General features: G+C 45.0%; 1 protein-coding gene across 1 annotated transcript in view; it reads left to right on the top strand.

Moving 5' to 3' along the window:
- Nucleotides 1–2380: 2380 nt before the first annotated feature.
- The window catches only part of EEFSEC (eukaryotic elongation factor, selenocysteine-tRNA specific), a 243194-nt gene continuing 218146 nt past the window's right edge, over nt 2381–27428 (top strand). The window contains exon 1 of the mRNA XM_063114567.1: nt 2381–2704. Within this exon, the coding sequence (XP_062970637.1) occupies nt 2386–2704 (319 nt within the window). The 5' untranslated portion in view covers nt 2381–2385. The remainder of the gene's footprint in view (nt 2705–27428) is intronic.

Raw genomic sequence — 27428 nt, 5'->3', positions numbered from 1 at the left:
CCTGCATTTTGCTGGAAACGGCTCTCCATTTCCCAGAGAGCCCCCAGCCTCTCCTTCCCTCCTGGTTCTTGGAGTGAGCTTATGACCCACACCTGGCTAGACAGAGCACTGTATTTCTTTCTTGGTGTGGGGGCACACAACTTCTTTAGGGTCAAAAAGACTCAATTTGAGGATTTTGCAGAGCTGCTGAGGCTTGGAGCTGCTGACAGCCACCTTTTCACTGTGAGGAGAAAGCCTGCGTAGGAATGGATGCAACTCAGAGCAAGGACAAACAGAGAAAGAGAGAGACAGATTGGTGCCTTCATGTCATCACTGGAGCCCATGGGTGAAGCAAGCTCTTCACACAGATTTTGTAGTTAGGTTTATTTATTTAACTTAACAAACACTGATACAGAACTTACAACATACCAGGCGTTGTTCTAAGTGCTATAGAAATGCCAACTCAAATGAAGAAACTGATGCACAAAGTGGTTTTGTAGCTTGCCCAAGGCTACATACACAACTTTCAGCTGGTGGAGGCAAGATTTGAACACAAGCAATCCACTGCCAGAGTCTGTTCTTTTAACTATACCATAGGCCAGTATGTTCCCTTTTTTGCTTAAGTTAGTTTCATGGTGGGTTTCTGTAGTTTGCCCTCAAAAATGGTGACTGATGCAGGACATGACACAGACATAGTGAATCCAGCCCCTGGAGGTCAAACAAAGTTTCCAGAGGGCCTGCCAGGCAAAAGGAGCAGCCCATGGGCAAAGATTAAAGTAGGGTGGATTAGCACTGTCCATTTGCAGGATTGCACAGGTTCAAGGTCACCGGGTACAGGAGGAAAAACAGAGAGGAGAGTGGTGGAGTGGGGTGAGAAGTCAACCTGAAACATTCTTCAGAGGTACACAGAACTTCTAACGCTTTTATTACCTATTTACTAAGCCTCCCTCTTAAAGATGTCTACTGCTTTTACCACTGATTTTAAAAAATGGAAGACAAATTTTTACTGTTTCCTATTTGCTAGATGGGAAAATGGAGAACAAGCTCTCTGGCTTTTGTTTTTGTTTTTGTTCTTTTTTTGGCAGCTGGCCAACATGGGGATCTAAACCCTTGAGCCTGGTGTACTCAACCCCACACTCTCCCAAGTAAGCTAACCGGCCAGTCTGTATAGTCTCTTCTTAAAAGTGCACTAATCCCATCATGAAGGCCCCACTGTCATGACCTCATTTAACCCTGATGATCTTCCAAAAAGGCACCATCTCCAAACACCATAACATTAGGGGTTAGGGCTTCAACATGTGGATTTTGAGGAAATACACTTCAGTCCAGAGCAGGGCCCCTGTTCTTGGTGCAGAGCCTGGGCTGTAGAGGCATCAGGAAGCACTTATTGCCAGCGTTAACACATCAGCGCATGGTGCTGAGGGCAACTGGCTGCCAGGTAAAAGCCAGTCAATGTTGTGCTTGGCCAACATTAAAAGCTAAATTAGTTGCTGACATGTAAAAGCAAGATTTCATATAGAAAAATGGAAAGATCAGACAAGGTTGGGCTAGCATTCCTGTCTGAAGTATCAACTGGCTGAGGCTGAGCAGTGGCTTCCTTCACAAAGGACTTCGCTCTCCAGTTCTCCACAGTCCCTACCACTCCCTGGCATCTTAGACCCAGACAACTTCTCTGCTTTGAGTTACCTGCCCAGTCAGAAGAGACACTTAGGTTTGTGATCTCTGGTTGTTGACTATGGTTCTGGACACTTTTCAGAATCTGGTGAGAGTTGCTGACTCTCTCTCTAACATACGCACAGACACAGTACATTACACACAGTCTGGAGGTTTACAGCCCCTCCCAAGGCCAGGCTGCAGACTCCAGGATGAAAATTCCTGAGTCAGAGATAACGTCTTCATCTGCCACCTTCTAACAGTCTCTCTCAGACTTTCCCACGGCTGGCTCACAGCCGCTCTGGAGGTCCTTCCTACAAACCGTTGCAGCCGTTCTCCCTCCACCTGCCGCCCTAGTCCTTTTAACCTGTGCTTTCATTTTCCCTAGAGGACTTCTCAGTCTCTGAAACGGTCCGCTTCAATCCTGGGCTCACCTGTTCACTGTCTGACCCTCGCCCCATAGAGTATGATGTCGAGAGGTCACGGTCCCCGGCGCCTTGAGTAGGCAGCGCCTGGTACCCAGCAGGCGTTTAATAAGAGCTTGCTGGAACGAAAGAATGAAGGCACGGCAGGATCCCCAGCCCTGCCGCCGGCGACCTCGGTCGAGCCCGTCCCCAGGGGACCCGCGCGCGCCGGGAAGGCGGAAGCTTCGGAGCCGGAACGGGCGCGCCCGGCTTGCGGGTCGCGGGGGGCGGCTTCACGGGCCGGACCTCGGCGGCGGCGGCGACTGAGGCGGGCGACCGGGGCGGCGGCATGGCGGGGCGGCGGGTGAACGTGAACGTGGGCGTGTTGGGCCACATCGACAGCGGCAAGACGGCGCTGGCGCGCGCGCTGAGCACCACGGCCTCCACCGCCGCCTTCGACAAGCAGCCGCAGAGCCGCGAGCGCGGCATCACGCTCGACCTGGGCTTCTCGTGCTTCGCGGTGCCGCTGCCCGCTCGCCTGCGGCCGGCGCTGCCCGCGCCCCGGGAGGCGGCCGAGGCCGGGACCGAGCGCGAGCCCGAGCCGCTGCTGCAGGTCACGCTGGTCGACTGCCCCGGGCACGCCTCGCTCATCCGGACCATCATCGGCGGTGAGCGCGGGCCGGCGGGCGGGCGGGCGCGGGGGGCTTCCCAGCCGACACGCCGAGCCGCGGGGCGCTCAGCCTATAAAAAGACAAGGGTTTACAAAAAATAAAAGGTGTGTGAAGTACACGAACGGATTAAGAAAACTCGGAAGCCACAGGAAGCGTATGCATAAAAAATCTCCAAGAAGTCTCTGTTCACCTGTCCTTTGGTTCCTGGGTTCCTGTTCCCAGAGTCGGCCACTGTTCCCGGTTTCTTGTGTGTCATTTCAGAAACACCCCCGTAAATGCAAACATATCTGTGTACAGGTAAATCCCTCTTTTCCCCTTTCCTTTATACACCGTTTCAATCAACACTGTCTGGAGAGTGCTCCATGTCTGTACATACCAAGCAACATCATCCTTTTAAAAACTCGTCTAGAATTCCATTGCACGTTTGTACCAACATTTTAACTTCTTAATGACGGACCTCTATGTCTTTTCCAGTGTTTGCTAGCCATGCTGCAGTGAACAGTCTAGAATAGAAGTCTTTTGGTGTGTGTGCTACTGTATCTGTAGGGTAAGCTCCTAGAACTGAACTGGCTGGGGCAAAGGGCATGTGTGTGTTCAGTCGTGATGGGTGCAGCCAAAATGCCTCCTAAGATGTGCCATTTAGTTAAATTTTAATTACACAGATAATACACGAATACATGCTACTTGTGAAGAAATAGAATGTTACAAATAAGGCAGAAGTCCTCTTAATCACTCCTCTCTCCTCAATTCTGGATTCCTCCCATCTCTCCAGACAGAACCCCTGTTACTTGTATATCTTTGTGGATTACTTTTCCAAACCCACTTAACACACTTAAATCTGTGCACGGGGCTCTAAAACTTGTTTTGTTTTTAGAAAAAAAAATAATACAGTAATACAAGCACATGGCACAAGAGTGTATTCTTTATAGCTAAGTCTGCTTCTCACTGCGGACACCGGTACCTGATTACCTTCCTGTTTCCATTTCCTTGTGTTTCCTCCCAGTGATATTCTGTATGCCTGCAAGCACATATGGAAATATATATCAGACAGATGATTATTGGCTTGGCGGCAGATGGCCTCATTGGTCATTGGGCATTCTGGGTCCCAGCTAGAGTGATGAGTTTAAGTACTCCCAACTCTGTGACCTCTCAACTGTTCCATGCTGCAGGAAGTCTGAGATCATTTCCCCACATAGCAGTAGAAGTAATGGAGTCTTGAAGAGGTGAAGGGACTTGCCCACAGTCACACTATCTAAAGTCTTCTGCTCAATTCATGTTTCAGTCGTCATTAAAGGGCACGCGATTCTCTACCCCTTTCCCCTCCTCTTATGACTGAATTATGTTTGGTCATATTCAAAACATTTTAGGATACACACTCTGAGCCAGTCTAGGTTGGAGGTGGAAGGCACGGATGGGTTAAAAAAAATGAGAAGGCAAGTTCTTAGTCTTTTCTAGTAAATGGTGTAGGTAAATGGTGAAAGACATACTTTTGGAATAAAAAAAACCTTGGCTTGACACCTGGCTTTATTCCTTACTAGCCGCGTGACCCTTGAACCTAATTCTGGATCTCTGCATGCTGGCGGAGGATGGCCATCGCTCGCTTTCTATCTGGCCCGGCTTTTCTCGCATGTGTGCTACTTCCTGGCCAAACCCCACAAGGAGTGTGGTGGCTGCCATTTAACAGTTGGGGAAGTCGAGACTTAGGGGCAGTTAGTGGCACAGCCCAGGTCTGCCTGACTCTGATGCTAGAGCCCTTTGCTTTCCCAGTGCACTCTATGCACCCCCACCCTCTGCCTATATACACATTTATAGAGAAGCTCTTCATATGATGAAAAGGTTTCAGCACCATCCTCGTCCTGTATAGCCAAATTGTAACACCCCAGAGAATTTGGCATGTCCTTGATTTGGACCATACAACTGTAGAAGAGGAATTTTTCTATTCTTATACGTACGTGGTCACTCCTGTTACTTTTCTCTCAACTCCTGAGTGAGGGGACTTTCCTTATCCTCTTACCAGGTATTAAAATGTGGCCTGAGCTCATTGGAATGGAGAAACCAAGGCTGCTACCATTCTTCCTTAAATAGATCACATTCCCACCTTCCTTTTCAGGGAAATGAGAAAAAAAAAAAGTAGATTGTTTTTCTTTGGAAGGGAAGGCTGCTCCCATTTGAGTGCCTGCTGTGGCTGGCCCTGCTGCTAGGAACTTATGTCTGTGCAGCACCCTGTGTAGTGGGAGTGTCAGCCCTGTTTTTCAGATGAGAAAACTGATACTTGGCAAGTAAACTCCCTCAAGCTGGTGTTGAAACCCAACTCTTCTGCCCCTAATCTGGATATGGTTCATACCTTCACTTAACCTCATGATCTGTATACCCGTGGACATCTTTGCCTTCTTGAAATGGCTCCCCAGGCCAGATCCTGGTTATGGCATCTGGACTCCTGCAATTCTGGACCCTGCCTGCTCGCCCTCCTTCTCGCTCTAATTCATTCTTTGCCCAGTAGGCAGTGCACTCCTTTTACAGATGTTCATCACATCATGTTAGCTCTCTGCTTCAGGACAATCCAGGGGGTTCTCATTGTGCTTCGGGTAAAATCCAGTCTCCTTGTTAGGGCCTACAGGACCCACGGTCTGGTTTTGCCTTCCTCTCAGCCTCATCAACTGCTCTCTCTTGCTCCTGACCTTCAGTCACACTGGCCTCATTTCTGCTTCTCAAATGGGCCAAGCTGCTTCCCTCAGGATCTGTGCACCTGCTGTTGCCTCTGTTTGGTATGTCTAGCTCCTTATTATTTAAGTCTCAGCTTAAATGTCACCTCCTCAGAGAGGCGTCCCCCAATCTACCTATTTAAAGCTACGTCCCTAACCCTCACCCCCTTGTATTTTCCTCATGTCTCGTTTTGTTCCTTGATAGCCCTTTTCACTCTCTGATGCTCTTTATGTGTTTACTTGTCAGTTATCTGTCCCCTGGTAGAATGTGAGGTCCATGAGGGTAGAGCAGGAGCATTGTCTTATTCACCAGTGTGTTCTCAGCTCATGGGCCAGAGCCTGGCATCCGGTAGGCATTCAGTAAGTTTAAATGAGTGAATCCTGTATACAAATACTGGATTAGCTGGTTATAGTGAGCAGAGAACCTTCTTTGTGGGTTAGTGGACAGAAAGCAATTAGCATAGAGCCTGGCCTGCTGTAAGTACCTAATGCATATTTGTTCTTTTCCCTCCCCTCTAGGAGCTTACAGCAGAACCTGGGAGAGGACACTGTACTGTGTACAAAGTGATTTACTGAAGTTCATTTCACATAGGGGAAAAGCAGGAATAGCTCACTTTGCTGAGGGGCAGGGTATAGGGTACGATACAGGGAAGGAGAGCTTTCATAGGTGGGGGAACTGCCTGGGCAGGACTCTGAGGCTTGAATGTGCCATTTTGTCTGTTTAGAATCAGAGACAACTGCTAGCATTTAGGTATGGCTGGAAATCAGCATGGTGTGTGGAAGGTGTACTGAAGATGAAGGTGTAAGGGTTGGAGGGCCAAATCCTAGAAAGTGGCCCTTAGCGTAGATTTCTCCTAAATGCCTAGGATCTCCTTGGAAGGTTGTTAAAGCAGGTTTGCGACGTGATCAGGCCCCAGCTTTAGATAAAAAGATGCGAGATTTCTGGATAGGGACTCCCACTGGCAGGAGGTATGGTTTTCTCTAGATGTATCTGTACCTGGGATCCCTGGGAGATTGCGCTCTTGTTAGAGTTCCTGGCTTACTGTGAATGATTTAGACCCCTTGTGGAATATGTTATCCCCAGGAGAAGGAAATTAGAACAATTGTCTGAGTTCCATGATGATATCTCTGAAGTTTAATATGTCTTAAATTAAATCTGGCTCTCTGTAATTCCACTGCTCTCCCCAAAACACTTACACACACACACACACACACACACACACACACACAGAAATCCTTTCTTAACTTAGAGAAAATTGGGTTTTATCTCCCTCGATCCATGTGACCACAGATAAAACTCCTAAGAGTGCCGTGGAGTCACAGTGACAGCATTTGACATTTATTTAGTGCTGTCTTTATGCCATATTTTTGTCATCATTGTTCAGTCCTCACCACAATCGTGGGAAGTAGATGATGTTCCCATTTTACAGATGAAAAACACCACAGCTCAGAGAGGTTCAGGGAACACAGTTAATAAGAGTAAGAGCTGGGTTTGAACTCATGTTGATCTGACTACACAACCCACACTCCAGCGTTCTTAGTGTGAATGAAAAAGTGTACCCGTCTACTCTAGCCCTTGTAGTAGTGTTTCAAGGCAGTATTTTTCTTGAATCCATTTTAGAATATAAATCTTTCAGGGTTAGAACTTCAGAAAGATTCAGTAATGTATGTTTTAAAGACGGGTGGGGGTGAGAGACTTGGACTCATCCTCAATCTAACTCCAGCAGGAAAGAGGAGGGCTGAAAAATGCTGGTATCTTGGCTTGGCAATTTATAGTTCTCTGGTGGCTGCTAGGATTAACAGTGTATTGTCTCCTGGTCTTTTGTTCGGGTTGTTAATGAACAGCAGCTCTTCTGCCACGACTTGTCTCCTGAATCTCTTGCCTCTTGTACCCACTGTGCAAGCGGCACTCCCTGCATGGCTCAGATCCTTTCTGGGCCCTCCCTGCCCAGAGCTGAGAGAGTTGTAAAAGACTTGTAAGTCTGACTCAGGTTACTCTCCTTGGAGGGTTAAACAACCAAGAGCCTGACAGATTTTTGTCTCTGCAGCCTGGAGAGAACATTCTTTGTAAAACTTAAGCTACTTTGCCTTCTCTGTTTTTCCGACTTTCTGTGCTCTTCTTGGTGCTGGTGTGGAGAGAGTTTTTGCCCCTGTCGTCTTTCTCATCAAGGAGTGTGTCCTTCAGTCCCTTTGCAGTCTGTCTGAAGTACTTTCTTTGGACTCATGAAAGGAATGGGGTTCATGTGCATTAATAAATGTGTGTTTTCATCCATGGCACAAGAAGAGATAACAAACTGGGGCCTGGCCACACAGGCCTTGGCAGTTACGAGGAATTTGGGTATTATTCTAATGCAAAAACGAACAAAAGACCACTTTGTTTTCTTTGCCCCTAGTCTTTTTATGAGAGTCTGTGTAGGAAGACATTATGTTGGATTGTGGTAGTTATATATATCTGTCCTAAAATGCTGAGGCATTTTTGAAGGGGTTGTTCTAAGTGGAAATGCTCCCTTCACCCTGATCTCTTTAGCTCCTAGGAGCTGTCAGGCCTTAGTCCCCTGCTCCTTTGTGCCACCCAGTGAAAGCCACCTTTTGTTTTCTCTTCCTCATTAAAAGGCTCACATCATAACTGGAAGATTCTGCTCTCCAGTACCACTTCTGCAGTGTGGTGTCCTCTACCATCAAGGGAAGCTGCAGCTGATACTGGAGTCTCTGCCTTCACTTGCTTCAAAGCTTGTCATGTCCAATAGGAAGTCTGCTTCACTCAGTACCAAGTGTGCTTCTACTCAAATACAAGTTTTCGTGTTTTGCTTGGTACCTTATCGCTCTCTAACCCCACCTGATCTCTTTCCAAGCTGGATGCCTTTAGCTGTCTCCAGGAGACTCTCAAATTGAGCTTTGTCTGCAGCACTTTTTCTTGGCGCTGGACTGTGGGTGACTTTGCTCTGGTTTGGGTGACAGTGTGGGAGTAGTACAGCATCAGAGAAATAGCCTTGAGTTTAAATTAATGCAGAATATTTGAGCAGGAACCAACAGGAAAGAAAAATGGAAGCAGGTAGTCATATTTCATTCCGTTGGGGTACATTTTTCTTCTCATGGGGCTTGCCCTTGAGAACAAAACATATCAAATGTTAAATCAATGAATATTTTTGTAGTCATGCTAGGAATAGAAAATAATGCAAAGACTTTGCCTTCTTGAGGCAAATATTTTGCTGGAAGGTTATAATCAAAGTCAGAAGGAAATCATAGCCACAGATTTTTGTAAAGCTGTAATCATTTAAAATTAATTGCTTTTAAACTTTTCACTGAGCATCTCCTTTGTTTTCCATCAGCATGTCTCTTGGGTTTTTCTTCAAAATCACTCCACCCAGGTTGGACTAAGATTTGGGCAGACATCCCAGGAAACGGCCTGTAAACTAAGCCCTAAGACATATTTCTCTCTCTCTCATTCTTTTCTTTGATGGAGGCTTAACAGGCTGGGTACGAGGCACTCTTGCCTTAGAGCTCAATTCTGTATGCCCTTTTACTGGCAAGGGCTTTGATACCATGCAGAAGATGGTATCTGTAGCTCTGGTACTCTGGGTATCCTGGAGTCCCCAGTCTTGGTGAGAGTGGAGCCTGGTATTTCTGAGGCAGCCTCATGGGGGGCAGGGAGCAAGAGAACAAGCCCTCGCAGGGTCTGAACCTGGATCGCACATCATGCCTCCACTGTTGGAGTTACTGCACTCTGCTATGACGGCTGGTTTTTCATTAGCCTGGAAGCATCGTGGGTCAGAGACAATGTTGGAATCATCTCTGTAGCTCTAGGGCCAACCCAGAACCTGGCATATAGTTGATAATCAATAATTTTTTAAAAGTTTTTTATTGAGGTAAAATTCACATACCATAAAATCCATCCACTTCAAGTGTACACTCAGTGGTTTTCAGTATATTCATAGAGTTGTATAGCCATTGCCACAATCTAAGTTTGGAACATTTTCATCACACCATAAAGAAACCCACTAGCAGTCATCCCCCATTCCCCTGCCTCCCCCGCCCAGGCCTAGGCAACCACTAATCTACTTAACGTCTCTATAGATTTGCCTATTCTGGACATTTCATAGAAATGGAATCATACAATATGTGACCTTTTGTGTCTGGCTTCTTTCACTTAACATATGCTTTTAAAGTTCATCCACGTTGTAGCATGAACCTGTATTTCATTCCTTTTTTAAAAAATCTATTTTTATTTATTTCTAATTGTGGTAAGATACACATCATATGACATTTCCCATCTTAACCATTTTTAAGTGTATAGCAGAGTGGCATGTGCTTTTCAAGTTGCTGCCCCTTTCTATCACATGCCTTACTTGAGCTCGTCTCCCCTGTTTTGAGGGCTTTTGGCAGCCTGTCTGGTGGGAGAGGATCAGATGGTGCTGCTATTTGTGTTTTTATTCACTTACACTGAAATTCTACACACACCTATTGCATGGTTTTGCCTTGGTGTGTGAGGGCAGATGTGCAGCTGTGCCTGTCCTCAAGAGGCTCACAGTCTCAAGCAGGGCGGAGGGGCAGGGGCTGTGCCAACAGTCAGTTAAGATAAGATGCCGAGTTGTAAGGGCTTTGGTAGAGAGGAGCATGGAGATATGAGTGCCTGCCTGGGAAGGAAGGGCGTCCATTGGAGGGAATGTGGGGCGCCTGGAAGGTTGGCTTGCAGATTTCTGGGCAGAACAGACCCAGGGAATAATAGGCTTAGCAAAGTCCAGAGGCATGAGAGCGGCCCTGGCTAAAGAAGGAGCAGATCAGTGTGGCTGGCTCTTGCATAAATAGGAAGTGAGAGGAGGTAAGGCTGGGTTGGTGAGATCACAGGCCAGTCAGTGGAGGCCCTGGGAAGAGGGACCATCTCGTTGGAATTTTGAAGGATGGTTGAGATTTTGCCACTGAAGAAGATGGGCGCCATTCCAGCTAGAGGACTCAGAGTGGACACAAACAGAGTCAAAGGGAGGGCTGGAGTGTGAAGTTCATCGAGGAGGAGTACACGGGGGTCAGGCCCAGTGCCAGAGACTGGCTGGGACCAGAGCTCAGCAGCTCGGAGAGCCTCCTGTAAGAGGACGGCAGGTAGCTTTTACACTGGGAGATCCTTCTCATGGCTTTTAGGGAGCTCTCTCCGAGTCTGAGCAGAGGTCTAGGGGCCAGGTATTGCTGTCCCCATTCCAATCACAGCTCTCTGATCTAGCTAGAAGAGCGAGAGGAAGGGGAATGCCAAAGGCAGGCAGGGAAGACTGCATCAGGAAGGAAAATGAGGCTCTGGGGAGCAGATGTGGGAGTGCTGAACAGAGGCCGAGTGGCGGTTCTGCCTCTCAGAAGGAAAGAGGGAAGGAAGGGACTTTTTGGGAATGTGTACAGTCTGCTGGATGCTGTTCTAGACCCTTGATTCTCTTGCTCTGTCCTCCCAGCTAGTCTCTGAGGGGAGTATTTTCATCTGCATTGCACAGTTCATAAGAATGAGGCTCCACGAGGTGGGCAGCCCACTGCAGGTCACCCAGTTAGCAAGTCTCTGGTTTCAGAGGCCCTGGCAATGCCCAGCAGCTGCCTTTAGACCACAGCACATGCCTGCTTTGGTAGAAAATTGTGGCTCCTAAGGAGCAGTTTACATATAAATCAAATTGTCAGAAATAGAGATTTCTGCATCTATTCTCCCCTGGAATATTTGAGTTTTGTTTTTCACTAATTGGGTCTTTTATTTTCTTGTGCTGTGTGATTAGGCCCCTGCTGCTTTGAAGTGGCCTTTGTTGGGTGGGTAGGGAGGACTTAGTGAATGTGGGTGATCCTCTCTTGGCAGGAGAAAAAACAACTTTTGCTGTTGAGAGAGAAGTTGACTTTCCCTCTTTCCATATCTCTTGTGTTGTGATGATGCCTCTCTTGTCTTGGGGCCTTCAGAAAGACTATAATAATTTTCTTTGTCTCTAACCTACTTCCTGAGGATATTTATTTGGTGGCATGCACAGGTGCTACCTAAAGATAAACCTGACTTTTTTCTTTTAAAATTAGTGCTTGGAATTTGCTAACATTGCCCTGCTTGGCCTCAGGAATCTGCCTTGCCTGGCCTTGTAGCTCTGTCCTTTACCAGAGATTTATTTTGGTTGCTAAAAGCCCTAGGAGGGTCAATGGCTTGTCCTTGGTCATCTGACATTGGGATTGAGCTCAGCCTTCCGAGTTCCATTGTAGTGTGGTACTTGAAAAAAAATTGCTTTGCTTGTGGTCATTTCCAGGTGAATTTCAGGACCTTTTGCCGCAAACACCAAAACCCTTGTATGTGTGTTCCCAGTGTTCCCTGTTCTCTAAAATGATGATCCTGGGCACATTCAGAGATGGTCTTCAGAGCTTATACTCTAGAGAAAAAGGATTTCACATAAGAAGGACTCCATTTCTTCAGAACTGCTATTTGACACCCAAAGACAAGTAGACCAGAGACTGCAAAGGGAAGCCCTGAGGTGTTCGCCAGCCCAGCACTGTCTACCTTCGGCATTCAGCACTGTGGAGAGTGGGATGACAGACACTTTGGCTGCCAAGAACAGCGTTTTAACAAATCTCCTCAGGGGCTTGATCAGCACTTCCCAGCAGAACTTTCTATGATGGTGGGAGTGTTCTATAGCTGCATGTTCTCATGTGTCCACTTGAGCGCTTACCTTGTGGCTGGTGCAGCTGAGGAACTAAAAATGTAATTCATTTAAATTTAAATAGGCACATGTAGCTCATGGTTGCTGTATTTGGTGGTGCAAGGCTGGACGGACTGAGGAATGGGCTGGGTTCTGTGTCCCTACTGTCAATTTGGGATTGAGCTGTCCCCTGTGTGTTGTTTGGTCACTAGAGCCATCCTCTTCCTGAGGTCCCGGCCTGTGTTCCAGGCCTTCCCTGGACTTCTAGACCTGTTTCCCTACAGGCCCTCAGACTCCATGTCTGAAAGACACCCTCTCATCTTCCTCACCTTCCTAGCGAGTGATGCCTTCATTCTGCCAAGGCATGGCCCGTGGAACAATCCTCAGCATGTCCTCCTCTACCTTCATACGAGTCGGTTACCAAGCCTCGTCCCTCCTGCTTCTTCTCTAACCAGCGCAGCTCCTGTCCCTATAGCTACCTTAAGGTAGGCTTCTGTGAGCTCCCACCTGGAGGAGTACAACATTCCCGTGCACCATCTCCCTGATTTCAGCCCTCCTTTTTACAACGATCTTCTACTCTAGCCACAAACTCTTCCTAAATTGTTAATATAATTATTTTATTTTCATGTGTGAAAGTCTTCAGTTGCTCTCCATTGGCTAATGACCAAAGTCCTCAGCATGGCTGACAAAGCCCTTCTTGATGGGTTGGTCTCTCTCTCTCTCTCTCAGGGCTCCAGGCTTAATGAACTACTAGCAGGTCTCTGGACAGACAGACCATGTTTTCTCACGCTGCATATTCTGGCTACCTGCACTTTTCTGGGAAGCCTCATTGTCTGCCCTCTCCAGGTTGGATTATGTGACCCTCATTCAAAGGCCTGTAACATCCTGTACATACCTGTAGCATCTCAGTTCTTCCCCGTCTTGTGTCATTTTCTGTTTACAGGATTGTGTTCTCCACTGGACTTGAGTCCTGTGAGGACAGGAGCCTGTTATCATTCAACTCTGTCCTCAGGGCACAGGACAGGGCTTGGCACAGAGTAAATATGTGATGCATGCAGGCACGAGCGGATGCATGCGTGTACGAGTAGATATATGAAGAGGGCACTTCTCACTGCCTGCACCAGTTACCCATCCTCTTGTGGTGCTTTAAACAACTGGCCAAATGGAGTTCAAGAGTGAAGGAAGGCTGCCTTGAAGTTAGACTAGTTAATCTTTCAATGGAAATTCAATCCTCATATTTCATTTTCAGGCCATGTTGCGTAGCAAAGTAGTTTAACTCATAGCAGATTTCTGCAGTGCTGATGGTTAATTTCACGGCCCACAGAGGGTCAGCACACTAATACCGGGAACGAGGTGACCCCAGCACAGCCACCACACACCGTGAGGGCCCGGCGGCCCTGTTGTTTTAGAGAAGCAGTTTTCAAACATCCTTCAACAGGCTGATTTTGAGTTAACAGGGGTGACCCTTTCAAGAACATTTTAAAAAGCTATAACATAGATCCCTCTCAGACCGTATATTTTCCTTTCTCCATGCAGTTCAAAGGGGCTGAGTTGTCTCATAGGTTTTTGCCGGCAGTCTTCAGCTTGACCCTGGTTGTTTAAATCTGCCGGAGGAAATTTGAACAAACTTGTACTTTGGTAATTCTTCTGCCTCTGTGAACCTTTAACCTTAAGGTTTCTTTCAGAGCCAGGGGCTGCACTGTCACCAGTCGTCCCTGCTGGGCTTTCAAAGGGCATTGTCTAGTGCATCTGTTTTCACTTTGCTACTGGAGATCTTTGGAGGAAGGGTATTAATTCAGACCTGATTCTGACACAGGACCAGGGCTTTTAAACCTGCCCCAGAGCTCAGGGATGGGGAAATGAGCATAACACAAGCCTGTGGCTGATGTCTGTAGTTGTTCTGCAAATAGTCTGTGAAGGTGAAGGGAGAGGAGGCCCCCCTAAGGCACACTGGGCATTCTAGCTGTCCATAGGAGATTCCATCTCTGCCAAGGTCTTATTTGACAACAAAACAAAAAGAGGTCACTCTCTGATCATCAAGCTATGGGTCCAGAGTTCCTCCTGAATGTAAAATTCCTGGAGGCCAGATTGTTAGGAACCTGAGAGGTCAGAGGTGAACTTGGGGTCCCACATACCATTACAAAAGGCTTGCACAATAAGAAACTTCCTGGGGAAAAAGAGGAAGGCTCTTTGAGGCAAAAGGGTAGAGATTTGATGCTGTTTCTGTCCTGGTCCTTCCCTGAGACTTTCTGAGTGAGTGTACCTCTGCAGATCCTGTTGCTCCTGCTTGTCACTCACCTCCATCAATTAGCCAGTTTCATCCTTTAGTTCCTCATGTGTTTTCTCATGGGAAGTCCAAAGACAACTGTAAATATGTGAATTCACAATCATAGGTCCCTCAGGCCTTGGGGCTGGTGATAGGTGTGTGGTGTTTGAGATGGGCTTCTCAGAAGGGAGGCCCTCCAGGACCTACCCAGTCATCATCCTTGTTCTGTTACCTGTCCTTTGCAACAGGTTAGGGCTCTTTGAACACCTGGCCTGGTTCCCTGGCTCTCTTTCATTTCTTTCCCCAGAATTCTTAGAATCCTGAAGATTTAGCTAGGTGACGTCATTCCTTAAACTTAGATGATGTAGAAGGAAAGGTAGGTCATTACATTAATTAATTCATTCAACAAACCCTGAGCAACCTACTGCATATCAGGCGCTGGGTTTCCAGTGGTCAGAAATCCAAAGCAGGGCCAGCCTGTGGCTCACTTGGGAAAGTACGGTGCTGATAACACCAAGGCCACGGGTTCGGATCCCATATAGGGCTGGCCAGTTTGCTCACTGGGTGAGCATGGTGCTGACAACACCAAGTCAAGGGTTAAGATCCCCTTACCGGTCATCTTTTAAAAAAAAAAGAAAGAAAGAAATCCAAAGCAGAAGGGGCTCCTGCTTTCATGGAGCTCACCGTCCAGTGCAGGAGGCAGAATTAAAAAAAAAATATGGAGAATTATAAATTGTGATAAGTGCTAAGAAGGACAATACAGGATGCCCAGACAGGGATTAATAGATATATGGGGCATCTAGAGGCCAGGGAAGGCCTTTCTCAGGCAATGAAGTTGAAGCTAAAATCTGGAAGAGATACCAGCGCCAGCCACTGGAGTGTTAGGGTAGTGGTTCCAGACCAAAAGAGTAGCACACGAGAGGGCCCTGAGGCAGGATACAGCTTGGGGCTAGTCTGCAAGTGAGACGGTGTCAGAACCGGTTTCCACAAGAGACCTGCTGTTGGGCTGTTACAGGTATATTTGGACAAATACAGTCGTCCGCAGGATCTGTGTGGGATTGATTCCAGGACTACCCCCCGCCCCCTCAGGATACCAGAATTAAGTCCCTGATATAAAATGGTGTAGTATTTGTGTATAACCTATGTACATCCTCCCATATACTTTATATCATCTCTAGATTATTTATAATACCTAACACAATGTAAATGCTACGTAAATAGTTGTTATACTATATTTTTTGTTTGTATTATTTTTTATTGTTGTGTTGTTGTTGTTTTTTCCTGAATATTTTTGGCCCGTGGTTGGTTGAATCCATGGACGCGGAACCCATGGATACAGGGGCTAATTCTGTGTGTGTCAGTACTTGTGTTTGGATTCTCTGTCAGTCCTGGCTTTGCTAGAGGGTGAGCAACAGCACATTTTGTTCTGATGTGTGGAAGAGGGAGAGGGAAGGAGACAGAGCAGCCTTCTGGAGGTGTCTGGTCTTAGTATAGCTATCCTACTGGCCTGTATTTGTCCTCAGTCCTGTCTGTTTCTGGTGCTATAACCCCCATCTTCTTCCCATGGTAGAGGGATGTGCTGAAGTGGACATAGGGGTTGGCCAGCAATCTTGGCATCAAGTGAGTTAGACATTTCACTACTCTGTGATTGTGTTTGGCCATTAAACATTGGTCTACTGGGTGCTTATGATTTATAGGCCATGTGGAGGTTAAGGAAACATTGCTGAACCACTGAACCAAGGATTGGACATCAGAAGTATTGAACGAAGTATCTGAAGTCATGGAACTAGTAAATAAAATGCTGGCACCTAGCCCACCCTGACTCCTGGTCAGTGCTCCTTTCCCTAGATAGCTTTGGGGAGCACTCTCCCCCAAGTATTTCCCTCTATCCACTTTCCACTGAGGAGGCCTTTTGGGTTGAAGGTAATGCACTGGGGGCAAAGTTTGTCTTTTCTTTTTCCCCCAGAAATGAGTTTGGCATATTACTTGGCTGGTCCTGGATTGTGCCCAGGAGTGGAAGAGTGGGTGCTGACATTTGGATGATTTGTCCTTCAGAACCAGAACTGGAAAGTCATTTTAGAGAAGAACAGGGCCTTGCCCCTGAGGTTCCTGATGAGCAGGCACACTTAATCTCACATTTGCGTGGATGTTTTTCTGCTTTAACTTTTCTCGTATTCTTTAGTAAGGGAACAGTAATTTACATCCTTTAAGGCTCTCTTGAGATGCCAATTTGGTCTTCTGGAGACAGAACACTGTCCATGGGTTAGAGGAGAAAATGTTTACAACTAACCCCACCTGGTTGGAGGCTCCTCAGAAAGGAAAGGAAGAACATATGACTGTGCTTAAGGGGATTTGTCTGAGAAACCACAACTTGGGTTCTCCCATCCTGTTTTTTTCCCCCCTCTAGAATCAAATGGAATCTCTTTTCCTGGCAAAGACTTTCTAGGTAAAAAGAGGTACTACTTACTCGTTACTGTAGGTACATTAATCGTTTCTAAGTTTTTTAAAGTACATAAAAACAAAACTTGCTGTGGCAACCAATGAAGTTTTTTTTCGAGGAATGAATATTTTCTAGGAAAGATAGAAGTCAGTTATGTTCGGTCTGATTTCTTCAGCTGAATCTTCCCCTCTTCTTATCTTAAGATCTGTCTCGGAAGGCAATCTGGGGACATTTTAGCAAGCACTGTTGTAACAGATGTGTGTCATCCTCTTCCTGACACATCTCCAAGCCCCAGGGAGACCCAGCTGCATGATTGCAGGCTGTCCACAGGGTGGAGGGGTGGAAGTCATCTCATGCCGACTCCATAACTTTTTGGTGCACAAGAGGGCAGTATTTGCTTACAGTCTTGGATGGGGTGATAAATGTGTAGGTTCACAGGTCAGCATAGTTAAAATGACCTCGGACTTTTTCAAGACAAAATAAACTGTAAGCCACAGCCATGATGTCTTCCTATATATGCCTTTAAGTGCCTGATCCCTCCAAAGGATTGCTGCTTGCTCTTTTTGTCCTTAAAAAAAAAAAAAAAAATGTTTTTTTCCACGTTTATTTTTAATTTTTTTTTTAATCAATGAAAATATGGTTTGCAGGCTTGTACCTACAATGGCAGAGGTTAAGAAGTGTTGGGAAAGCAAAACAACTGCTTTCTAATTAAAAACCACATGGAAAGATTTTTGTTTGAAGCAAGGGGTCAGATGTATTTTCTCCCCCTTTCAAATACCAGTGTAAGGATTATCTGACTTAACTTTTAAAGCATTTGAAGATGTGGGCTTCTGTCATCAACCCTTCTACACTCAGTTTTCTTTTTCTGCAAGTTCATGGTATTAACCAGAGCAAGAACTTTCCAGGAGAAAAAACAGTGATCTCCCTGCCTCGTGTCTGCTTTTGTATAAGGATCTGCCAATTTTCAGTTCTTCCATGGTGTTTTCCTATAGAGACTTTCAAGCCAGAAAGACACGTACTGGTATGCAACTCCTATCCCACCAAATTCCAGCCTGTGCCAGAATTGGGATCTAACATCACCCCTATGCACCACCCTGCAACCTGTACTAGTAATTTCAGGCCTCCAGGATGTGAACACCCAAGAGTTTAACTGAAAACAACAGCGGTAGCAAGGCCCATACACTGAGGACATGCCAGAGGTGATGTGGCAGTGTAGTGAAGTGGGAAGGGCCCATGCACAGGAAGGGCCTGGGCCTAGCTTGGGCATTCCAGTTCCCACTTGGCCCTAGCTTGGGCATTCCAGTGCCACCTGGCCTCTCTGCTCCTGTTTGTGCACTCACATGTGGGTGATCACATTGTACAGGTGGTTGCTTCTGGCACATAGTAGGGATCAGTTACTGTGGCAGTGATCCCTCTGGCCCCTGAGCAATGATGAACATTTGGGGGTGGTGGGGCATTGTTAGACATGAGTATAGAGACACAGACACTGATTCTTGATTGGAGACAAACCAGTTCTTTCCAGATTGTCTGTTTATTTGATTCATTGAGCATGTCCATGGCTTAGCCCCTGTGAGCATCTGCAGCAAAGCAAAATGCAGTCTAGATGGGAGGTGCCATGCTGCTGCTCCATCCCTGATAACAGTCGAGGAGGAAAGCCAGATTCTAAGGCTCAGCCCTGTATGAAATCAGATGTCTTCTTCTAATCCTTAGTGATTGCAACATAAATCTTCCAAAAGGAGTGTGTTTATAAGATAGATGACACAGAAGCTGTGGAATAGATTAGTATATGTGACATCCCCGTGGTCTTCTAATTGATCAGTGGCATGTAATGTGAAGTTTGAATTTGACAATGCCTAGTAAGGAGAACCATGGGTGGCCTTCTCATTTGCTTCCCTGGGAAGCTCCTGTTCTGGCTTTTATTAGAAGGGTCTGGGTAGAAAAGGAAGGGTTTTGAGCTGCAGGTTTTCAAAAGAGACTCACACCATGTTTTTCCAGGAAGATGATTTCTGAAAAATGCTGGAACCCTCAGTTTCCAAAGGAGCCTCATTTGTAAGGGAAATGAAGAGTTGTTTCTGTGTGTGGACTCTGGGTTGTTTTCTGTCTTTACTCCCTCCCTAAGGCAGGATTCGCAAGCAGGGAATGGGACAGATGTTCTATGGTAGTAATTTCCAGTGAGATTCTTGAATGCCTTGTGTACTCTGGTTCACCATCAGCTCATAATGTATCAAAATTGAGTGAGAATTACTGCAATGAATGACGTGAACCACGCACTGGGGAGATATGATGGTAGAGATAGAGTGCATTCTGTGAGAAAATATTTCCAGTGCTATCTGTAAAATTCAGATTGAATAACCATTCTGAAGTGCTCCCCTCTTAAAAGAGTTTCCTTCCACAAGCATCGCAGGCTGAGTAAATACCAGTAATTTTTATTTCCCTTCTCCTTATCAGTTTCCCTACTGAAATGTTCCTGCATAGCCTATCTGGTCTTTTCAAGTGAACGTCAAATGATTAGTGTAAGCTTCCAGTCTGAATTATGATCCGCATTTCAAAACACAAACTGCTTCTTCGATTTTGTATTTGGAGGTAATTATCAATATTTACCAATACTGGGGAAGAGTTGAAAATGGAAGAAATATTGCTGAGAATGGTGTCCCCAAATAAAGATAGCAGAGAAGGGTTGTGTGTGGCCATGTATATATAATGGCAAGGTGCCTCGGGGACCCGGCCTGCCATGTGGATGGCCTGTCTCTCCAGCTCCAGCCTTGTCTGCACGCTCACACAGATAGATGAGGGGAACTGCAGGGACTGCATGGCAGTCTTTTGGGGACGGGCACTCTGATGAGGCTGGGAAAGCTATTCCTGCCACCTGGAGGAAACCCTTGCTCTGGCCACTTCTCTCAGGCCCCCCCACCTGCTTCTTCTGGCCCTACCTGGCTCTCTGGCTGCCCTGGTGTGGTGGAAGTGCCCTTTGGTGAGAAGGGTCGGTGAGATCCAGGGGCTGGTTTAAGGCTTTGTGGGCCTGAGGCCCTACCCTGCAGCCTGGAGAGCTGACTAGTGCGGAAAGCCTGTGCTGCCACCCACGTAGATTCCTAACTAGCATCGGATCCCTTCCCGAAGGGCTCAGCAGCATTCTCTCCCCTTGTAGGAGGCATCTAATTTACCTTTGACTCATTTCAGCCTTCACGGTTTTCTTCTTGTATTTTGGAGCAAGTGAAATTGTTTATGTTTGTGAAAACTCTAGGCTTTGGTGCTTTGCTTGTTGTGCCTAATTAATAGCTGCCTCTGGGAAGTGCAGAGGAGATTCCAAACCGTGCCTCGCAGAACCCTCCAGAGAGTTAGGAAGCTGTGGTGCGATAGGCCTCGGCTCTGGAGTCAGGAAGATTGAAAATGGAATTTTGCCTCTTCTACTAGTTTATTGTGTGACAGTGGACATGATGCTTTTCTGAACTGTAGCTTCTTCACCTGTTTAAAAGAGGAGGGAGGGGGAATTATGCCCTCTGGGCTTGCTGTTAGGGCTAGCAGTAGTAACTGTGGTACAGTTAGCGGAGTCCTGGGACGTGGCAGGTGCTGGTAAATGGAAGCAACCTTTGTTCCACTGTTGTCTGTGGACTGGTGCCCTGGTGGTTTCACACCCGAGTGTATCCACTTCTGAGGTTCTTGGGACAGTCAAATGTCCTCTTCCCTTGCCATTGCAGACAGCAGAAAAGAGCATTGAATTTAAGCAAGAGCTATGTTTCAAAGAGGGAAATAGAATTCTTGAATTTTTTTAAGGCAAAGAAGAGGAGAGGAAAAAAATAGGTTCATTGTTTTACTTAGCTATTTAACAGGATGCAGGACAAAGCTGGCCTCTCTCCTGTCTAATGTCATCATTGGCATTCTTTCTTTTATTTTTCTTCTCTTCCCCCTCCCTCTTCTCCTCCTCTCCTCTCTTCCACTATTCTACCCCCACCCCCCTTTTTCCTACTAGTACTTCAGCAAAACTCCCCTTTTCTCCAAGTCAATCCCAGGTCCTGAGCCTGGGATCAAATCTCATGCTCTGGAGATACCCTAATGCTAGGAATTATCTCCTCTTTTGTGGTTGTTGGTCTCTTCAGCATTTTCTGTTGGTGCCAGGTGCTTGCCCTGTGGCTAGTTTTGGCTTGTGAGGAGTGTTGTGCAGAGGGCTGCAGTACACAGCTCTCACACATGTGCTCTCGCAGACTCCCCTGTTGTGGGGCTAGGGCAGTGGGCGGTTACAGGTGACATTGAGTCAGTGAGGTTTACAGAAAGATGAGCATCAATGGAAAAATGGGTACTGACCTCTGGCAAAACAGGCCAGGGGTCGCAGGCCACGTGGAGGCTGGCAGACACTGAGTGAAGTTCTCTGGGAGGGGCTGATAAAATTCAACATCACCTCACCATTTAATGAGTCCCAGGTACGTGGGCTATGCCAGCCCAACCTGGCCCCAGTGAAAAAGACATGGTCTTTGCTTTTGAGGAACTCATAGTGCTGGAAGAAGCTTGGCAGGACTCTCAGAAGGAGGGAGAGAAAGTGGATTTAGTTGTGAGATCCTTTATTAGGCACGCAGTAAAGCCTTAGCACCAGGCCTGGATCTGCATCCTGTCCTTTCCCTGACAACTGTAGCTGTACTTAGTCATAAGGAGTAGCTGGAAGAGTTAGGGCTTGGCACACTGGCCTGGGTTTGAACCCCATCCCTGCAGTTAGCTTGTGAGGATACATTGCTGTGAACCTCAGTGTTCTCATCTTCAAAATGGGGAGAATAACCTTGCAAGTTTTTTGTGAGAATCCAATGAGATAAGCTATCTCAGTGCATCTCAGTACTTATCTCAATGTGTAGAACCTAGAAAACTCAGTGTGTAGTAAATGGTGCTAGCTATTGCGATTATAATTAGATATGGTTTAATTTTTTAATCTTTACAAGACTGTTCACATAAAAATAAACCATTTGTTGACAATCTTGTTTTTGGTTGGGTAGGCAAGCTGGATGGATAGTTTCTGATATCATATGTAATACATGATTTTCGTCTCTGCTTTTAAATTGGTGATTATCTGGTTTGAGAGAAACTAAATTGACACACTTGGAGTAATCAGAGTATAAGTGCTTAACTGTATAGATCTGGGTGTAAAATTGTGAGTGCAGTTGACGTTGAGAGGAGGACGGCCACAGCGGGGGAGACGACGTAGCCCGAGGGCCATAACCAGAAGAGAGATGTGCATGGTGTGTTAGAAAGAGTGTGTTTTGTCCATCGGGAGAGATAATCAGTCTGCAGGAAGTGTTGGCTTGTTTTGTGTTTGGAAGGTGATAGGTGCCAATCACTGCTAAATGTAATTGTACCCAAAAATACGTGATGAAAGGAACTAAACTTTTCTTGAAATAATTTATGCATTAATATTAAAAACAAAACAACCCACAAACAGCATAAATGCAAACATGGAATAATTGAAAAAGCTTGAGGTTTAGAGTCTGAGAAACTGAATTTGAATCCTGGCTTGAACATTTGTTAGCTGTATGATCTTGGGCAGATTACTGAACTTCTCTGGGCCTCAATATCCTTGTCTGCAAAATCAGAAAGAACAGTTTTAAGGATGAGAAGAAATATATCTGGTATGTGATAAGCTTTTAATAAACATCATTACAGTTACTTCCACTACTTTTACTTACTACTGATAATAAAGACTCTGAGTCTCTAATGACTATGTCGCCAGCTATAAATGTGGGCTTCCCTGAAATGCTATAGTTTCTTCTGTAGTATAAAGAACATACTGGATCATTGGTTCAATGTTGTAAAGAGGCTTATAAATGAATTTTTATGAGTAAGTTTTGGAAAGCTCTTTTTTAATTGATTCCTTCTTTTAAAACCTTATTTTGTTGATTCCTTATTTTAAGGACTGAAAAAGCCCTTAATAGCTTAATATTTTCAGAGCCTGAGGTAGGCCTATGTATAGGCCTGGAGAAAAAAGTGAAAAATTCAGAAAACTTTAGTTTTTCTAAAGACTAATTGGGAGTGCCCTCTTTTCAATTGGGCAAGCAAATCTCCCCCCTTAATTTATTATTTATTTTTTGGGCATTCACATTTCCAAGTATATCAAATATAAATGATATCTCTTAAAGTTTTTAAACTGTCAGTAAAACGTTAGATTTTTACAGCAATTTTAAAAGGATCTTGCTGACTTTCAGTTTCCCCCAGATTTGCATGTCTCTGGAATTTCTAGCTTTTCATCTTTAGCTGAGCCAGAAAACACCCGTTTAGGGATGGTAAAGTACTCCTTATCAGGAGCTCATCAAGCTCTGAAGAACATCCCACGTTCTCTCATTTTGCGTTTTTCTGCTGCATATGTTGGTTAAACTAAGGGGGAGGTTGGCTGTGAATTTTTTAAAATATAGAGATGTTCATTTTTGTCAAATTTGTATGAGAGGAGCAGGCTCAAGTTTGTTTTTATAAATAGGAAAATTGATTTGCAAAGAGATGAGTGAAGAGTAGCAGACGGTAGGTAATGTGTGGCACGTTTAGAATTTGGAGAAATCACAAGTCATAAAGATGGAGTAGACATCCTTTATGTAAATAAGTAGGTCATCTGGTTCTCAAAAAAATGCTTCTAGACACACATATTGGACTTCAGAGGTGTCCAGTGAATTTCAGACTGTTGCATTAGTTTATGTGCACATTGGTACATGTGTAGAAGCTCATGGCAAAATAGTATACCATGATCAATACAAATACAGCAAATAACACATTGTTCAGAGTCAAGTTATGTAGTAAAAATGTGTGAACTAAATAATTTTCAGTGAAGATTTTATTATTTTGGAACCAGGTCTTTTTAATTGTCTTAAAGGACTGTCTCTTTGGGGCAAATTTGAAATATGAAAATCATCTTATTTTCATATAAAATGAAACATTTAAATACCGTTTTTGTCATGAAAATGTCCAGCATATAAAATGAAACTAGAAGTAGTTTTGATAAGTAATTTGTATTTTGGGGGCTGAGGAGAAGCACTAGAAACTTCCACTTTTACAGATCATTCTTTGTGAGGAGTAAGCAGCACCCAGACAAATCATGTGAGTGTTTTCTAAGCCAGAACCAGATTTTGCTGCTGCTGTATTTTGACTCAGACCTAGTTTAAAAGTGACATTTCTAAACAAAATTTTCTAAAGGCAGGTTCTTTTGGGGGCAGGCAAATTGGTAGAAGTACATAAGATCCAAGGACAAAATGGAACTGTTTTTTCCTGTTAAACTTGTTTACTGTTTGACATTTCAAAAATTCATATTGAATCTTTTTACAATTGAATACTTGTGATTCCAGAAGCCCAGAACCCTAAATGAATCAGATTGACTTACTGTTCTTTTCCTGTACTATCAAAACCTTTTTACTTTACCACACACTAAAAACTGCTCTCACTGTGTGTTCCCTGTACTGTATTCCCTTAATCTCCAAATCCCCGTTATTATTATTGAAATTGTTATTTTACTGTAATAATTATTGTTACTATTATTGAATATGCTTTGGATGTTTGGTTTGAAAAGATTCAATCAAGTATTTTGAGTATGGTGATTAGTGCGTGTATGTAGCTAAGTAGTGAAACAATATGGGGATTTTATATATATTTCTAGGGCAATTTTGCTGTGATACCAGGGAGTAAAATATTTGTTTTTACAGGCTAGAAAGGTTGTGGTTAATTTTGACACCTGGGAATCACAGCTTTAATTCTGACTTGTTCTCTTGAAATAAAAACTAGCCTTTGATAATACTGTTTTAATCTCTTAAATGAATGGAACCTATTTCTGATTCTGATTTTACCGAAGCAGTCTCTCCACTTCCCCAAGTGCCACTTCCCAAAGTGGACAAAACATGTTCTGTGCTTGAGAAACGTGAGATGCTGGCTGCGTGAGGGAGGAAGGAGGAGAGGAAACTGTTTGCAAAACTACTTAAAATAAATTTGAGGGGTCAAACATGGAACACAGTTGTAAAAGAGAAAGGAAAAAATGCCTTAGGTCAGTTCAGCTGGAATAGCATAGGCATTCACATTGGCTAGAGGGCTGTGTATTTCTTGCTAATCAGATACAATCAATCAGAGCAGATAATATTTGAGTATCTGAAGCTAGATCTCATTGCCTTTATATCAGGGAAATTAACCTAAAGGGGCATGTTTTAAGTTTGATTTTGGGGGAACATATACCATTTGGAAGAGAGATGGCAAACTGTTTACCTTGTTGTCCAAAGGCTGCTCAGACTTGAGTCTCAGTTCTCCAGCTTGCAGCTTGTCCATCAGAGATGCAGCCGTGGTCTGTGGTTTGGGCCGGCAGACGGGCTTGCGTTGTTAGCATTTCATTTAAAAGCGATCAGTACTTTTAAATTAAACATGCAAAGTTATCTTGCTGAGGCATTGAATGGGAAGCTGCTGGATTATTGAATTTGGCCCACAATTTAGCCAGTTCAGCAGGGATTTTGGGGTCTGAAGCAATTAATATGCAAGTACATTTGAGTCAGCAAGGTAGATTACTGTCTTATCAAGGTAAAAAAAAATTCTTTCCCCAAGATCCATACTTTTTTGGAGGCAGATAAAGATCTGTTTTTGACATTCATGTTTAAGAGTGACCAACTCAAATTGCAAGGTTTTGACCACCAAAACACATGAGGAAATAATTGAATTTTTAAAAAATCTTCGATCTGTTGTTTGTATTATGCTTAGCATAGAGGAGACCCCAGGTTCCTTCCTCATGTTCTTTTTTTTGGCCTTTTTGCTCATATAGGTCGGGAGGCAACTTAATTTTCTTTTTTTTTTTTTTAATTTTTATTTTTTTTTTTATTTTTTTTTTAAATTTTATTTTGTCGATATACATTGTAGCTGATTAATGCTCCCCATCACCAAAACCTCCCTCCCTTCTCCCTCCCCCCTCCCCCCCAACAATGTCCTTTCTGTTTGCTTGTTGTATCACAACTTAATTTTCTTTGTTGAAAAAAATCATTCAAAGCACTTGAAGTTGTTTTTGTCCTGTCAGATTGAGTACTTAAAAAGACAAAACTGAAAAGAGCTTCAAGCTGTGGCTAAATCCTCCTGTGTCCTATACATCCAGACATGCTCCATCCAAAGTGCCGTATGGATTCCTGACTGTGGTGACCTGGCTCGGGAGTAGCTTCTCCTTTGATAACCCCTTCTCCTTCTATACAGCCAGAACACTGACACCTGTTTTTTTCCACCTGGCAGGCAGAATTCGGAGGCATGAACACTCAGCTTTGCATATATTGGTTGTGCAGTCTTGGGGAGAGGGGCGTTGTTTAACACTACTTCCTCATCTTTAAAATGGGGGAAAATAAGAAATAAGGCCTTAAAGAGTTGTGAGGATGGTCTGAAACGGCAGCTGTAGAGAGCCAAGCACCTTGAGTAACAGATGTGCAGCACCGTGGAGACAGTCCTGGAGATGCAGCTTCTCCTGCCCTTAACTGAGTGGGAGACACCAGGCCCTGCACAAGTGGGATCAGGCAGGAGCAGAGCAGCAGGTCTAGGAGCTGTCAGGCACTGGAAACTACTGAGCCAGTGAGGCCTGGGAATTGTTGCTTTACTCCAGAAGACAGGGACACCAGGAAAGTGTAGTGTTTGAAAATCAGATGTGACTTAAAAATGAAAAATAAAAAAGGAGGGTCTCATGGAGTGGTAAAGTCCTTTATTTCTGTGTTGTCTATGGAGACCCTTCCCTTCTGGAAGCTTTGATTTGACCATCTGCCTGATCTCAGGAATTTGAGGACCTCAGTAACTTGGGAGATCGCTTCTGGGTAGCAGGTACCAGGACCTGATTGTCCCTTAAAACCTTATAGCCTTGGGGGCACTTCAGGACATGGCCTGGGAACATGTGGACGACTAACCATGCCCGTTGGCAAGTGGCACGGGGACTCAGCCTGGGCATGCGTGGGTGTGTGGCTGGCTTCCTGGTGAAGAGCTTCCAGAGACTCCTGTGGGGCCTTGCCTTTTCCATCCAATGTGACAGCCTTTCTCTTTCAGATGAAGGATAAAATATGTGGGAGAATAACTTTCACTGTTCCTACTCCCAGATCCTTTCTGGCATGGAGAGCATTCTGAGCTTGTCAGTTTACTGTCCTCCCATCGAGACCCACAGCCTGTGCTGGCATTCTTCTGAGCAGATCACATGCCCTTGGCAAACAACTGGGCAATCTGAGCACTTTTTTGTATTTTCAGCCATGGTTCTTAGTTCTCAAGGGATACTGCCAGCCTCCATCCTGAGTACAGATTTATGAAAAAACCAAACCAAAACAAAAACAAAAAAGAAGCCTTAGTATAAAATGGAAGTAGAACTTGGCAACGGCTAGTGGAGATTATGATAAGGAGTTCTGCAGTGTCTCTCCCTTGAAGGGTCCTTCTTGTTGGAGAAGCTCTTCTCCCCCAGCACATCTGATCCTTATAGACACCCCTGCTGGGCTGGTGGGGGGTGGGTTCCTCAGCACACTTACGCTGGGTTTCTTTAACTTCAGAAACATCCTGAGGAATGAGAAATGAAACATGAGCAATGCAGGGTTGTGTTGTTAAGTCAGGTTTTTTGTTTTTTTCTTGATGGGTGAAGATGCCCAGATTTAGTTTAGGGACAGCAGCTAACAGTGATAAAGCTCCATGTTTGAATGCCTGTTACTATACATTGTTTTACTTAATCCCTCCAAGAATTCTG

This window comes from Cynocephalus volans, chromosome 11 (assembly GCF_027409185.1).
Source record: "Cynocephalus volans isolate mCynVol1 chromosome 11, mCynVol1.pri, whole genome shotgun sequence".
NCBI lineage: Eukaryota > Metazoa > Chordata > Mammalia > Dermoptera > Cynocephalidae > Cynocephalus > Cynocephalus volans.
Note: the sequence above shows the minus strand (reverse complement) of the source record. Positions and strands in the feature narration are given on the sequence as shown.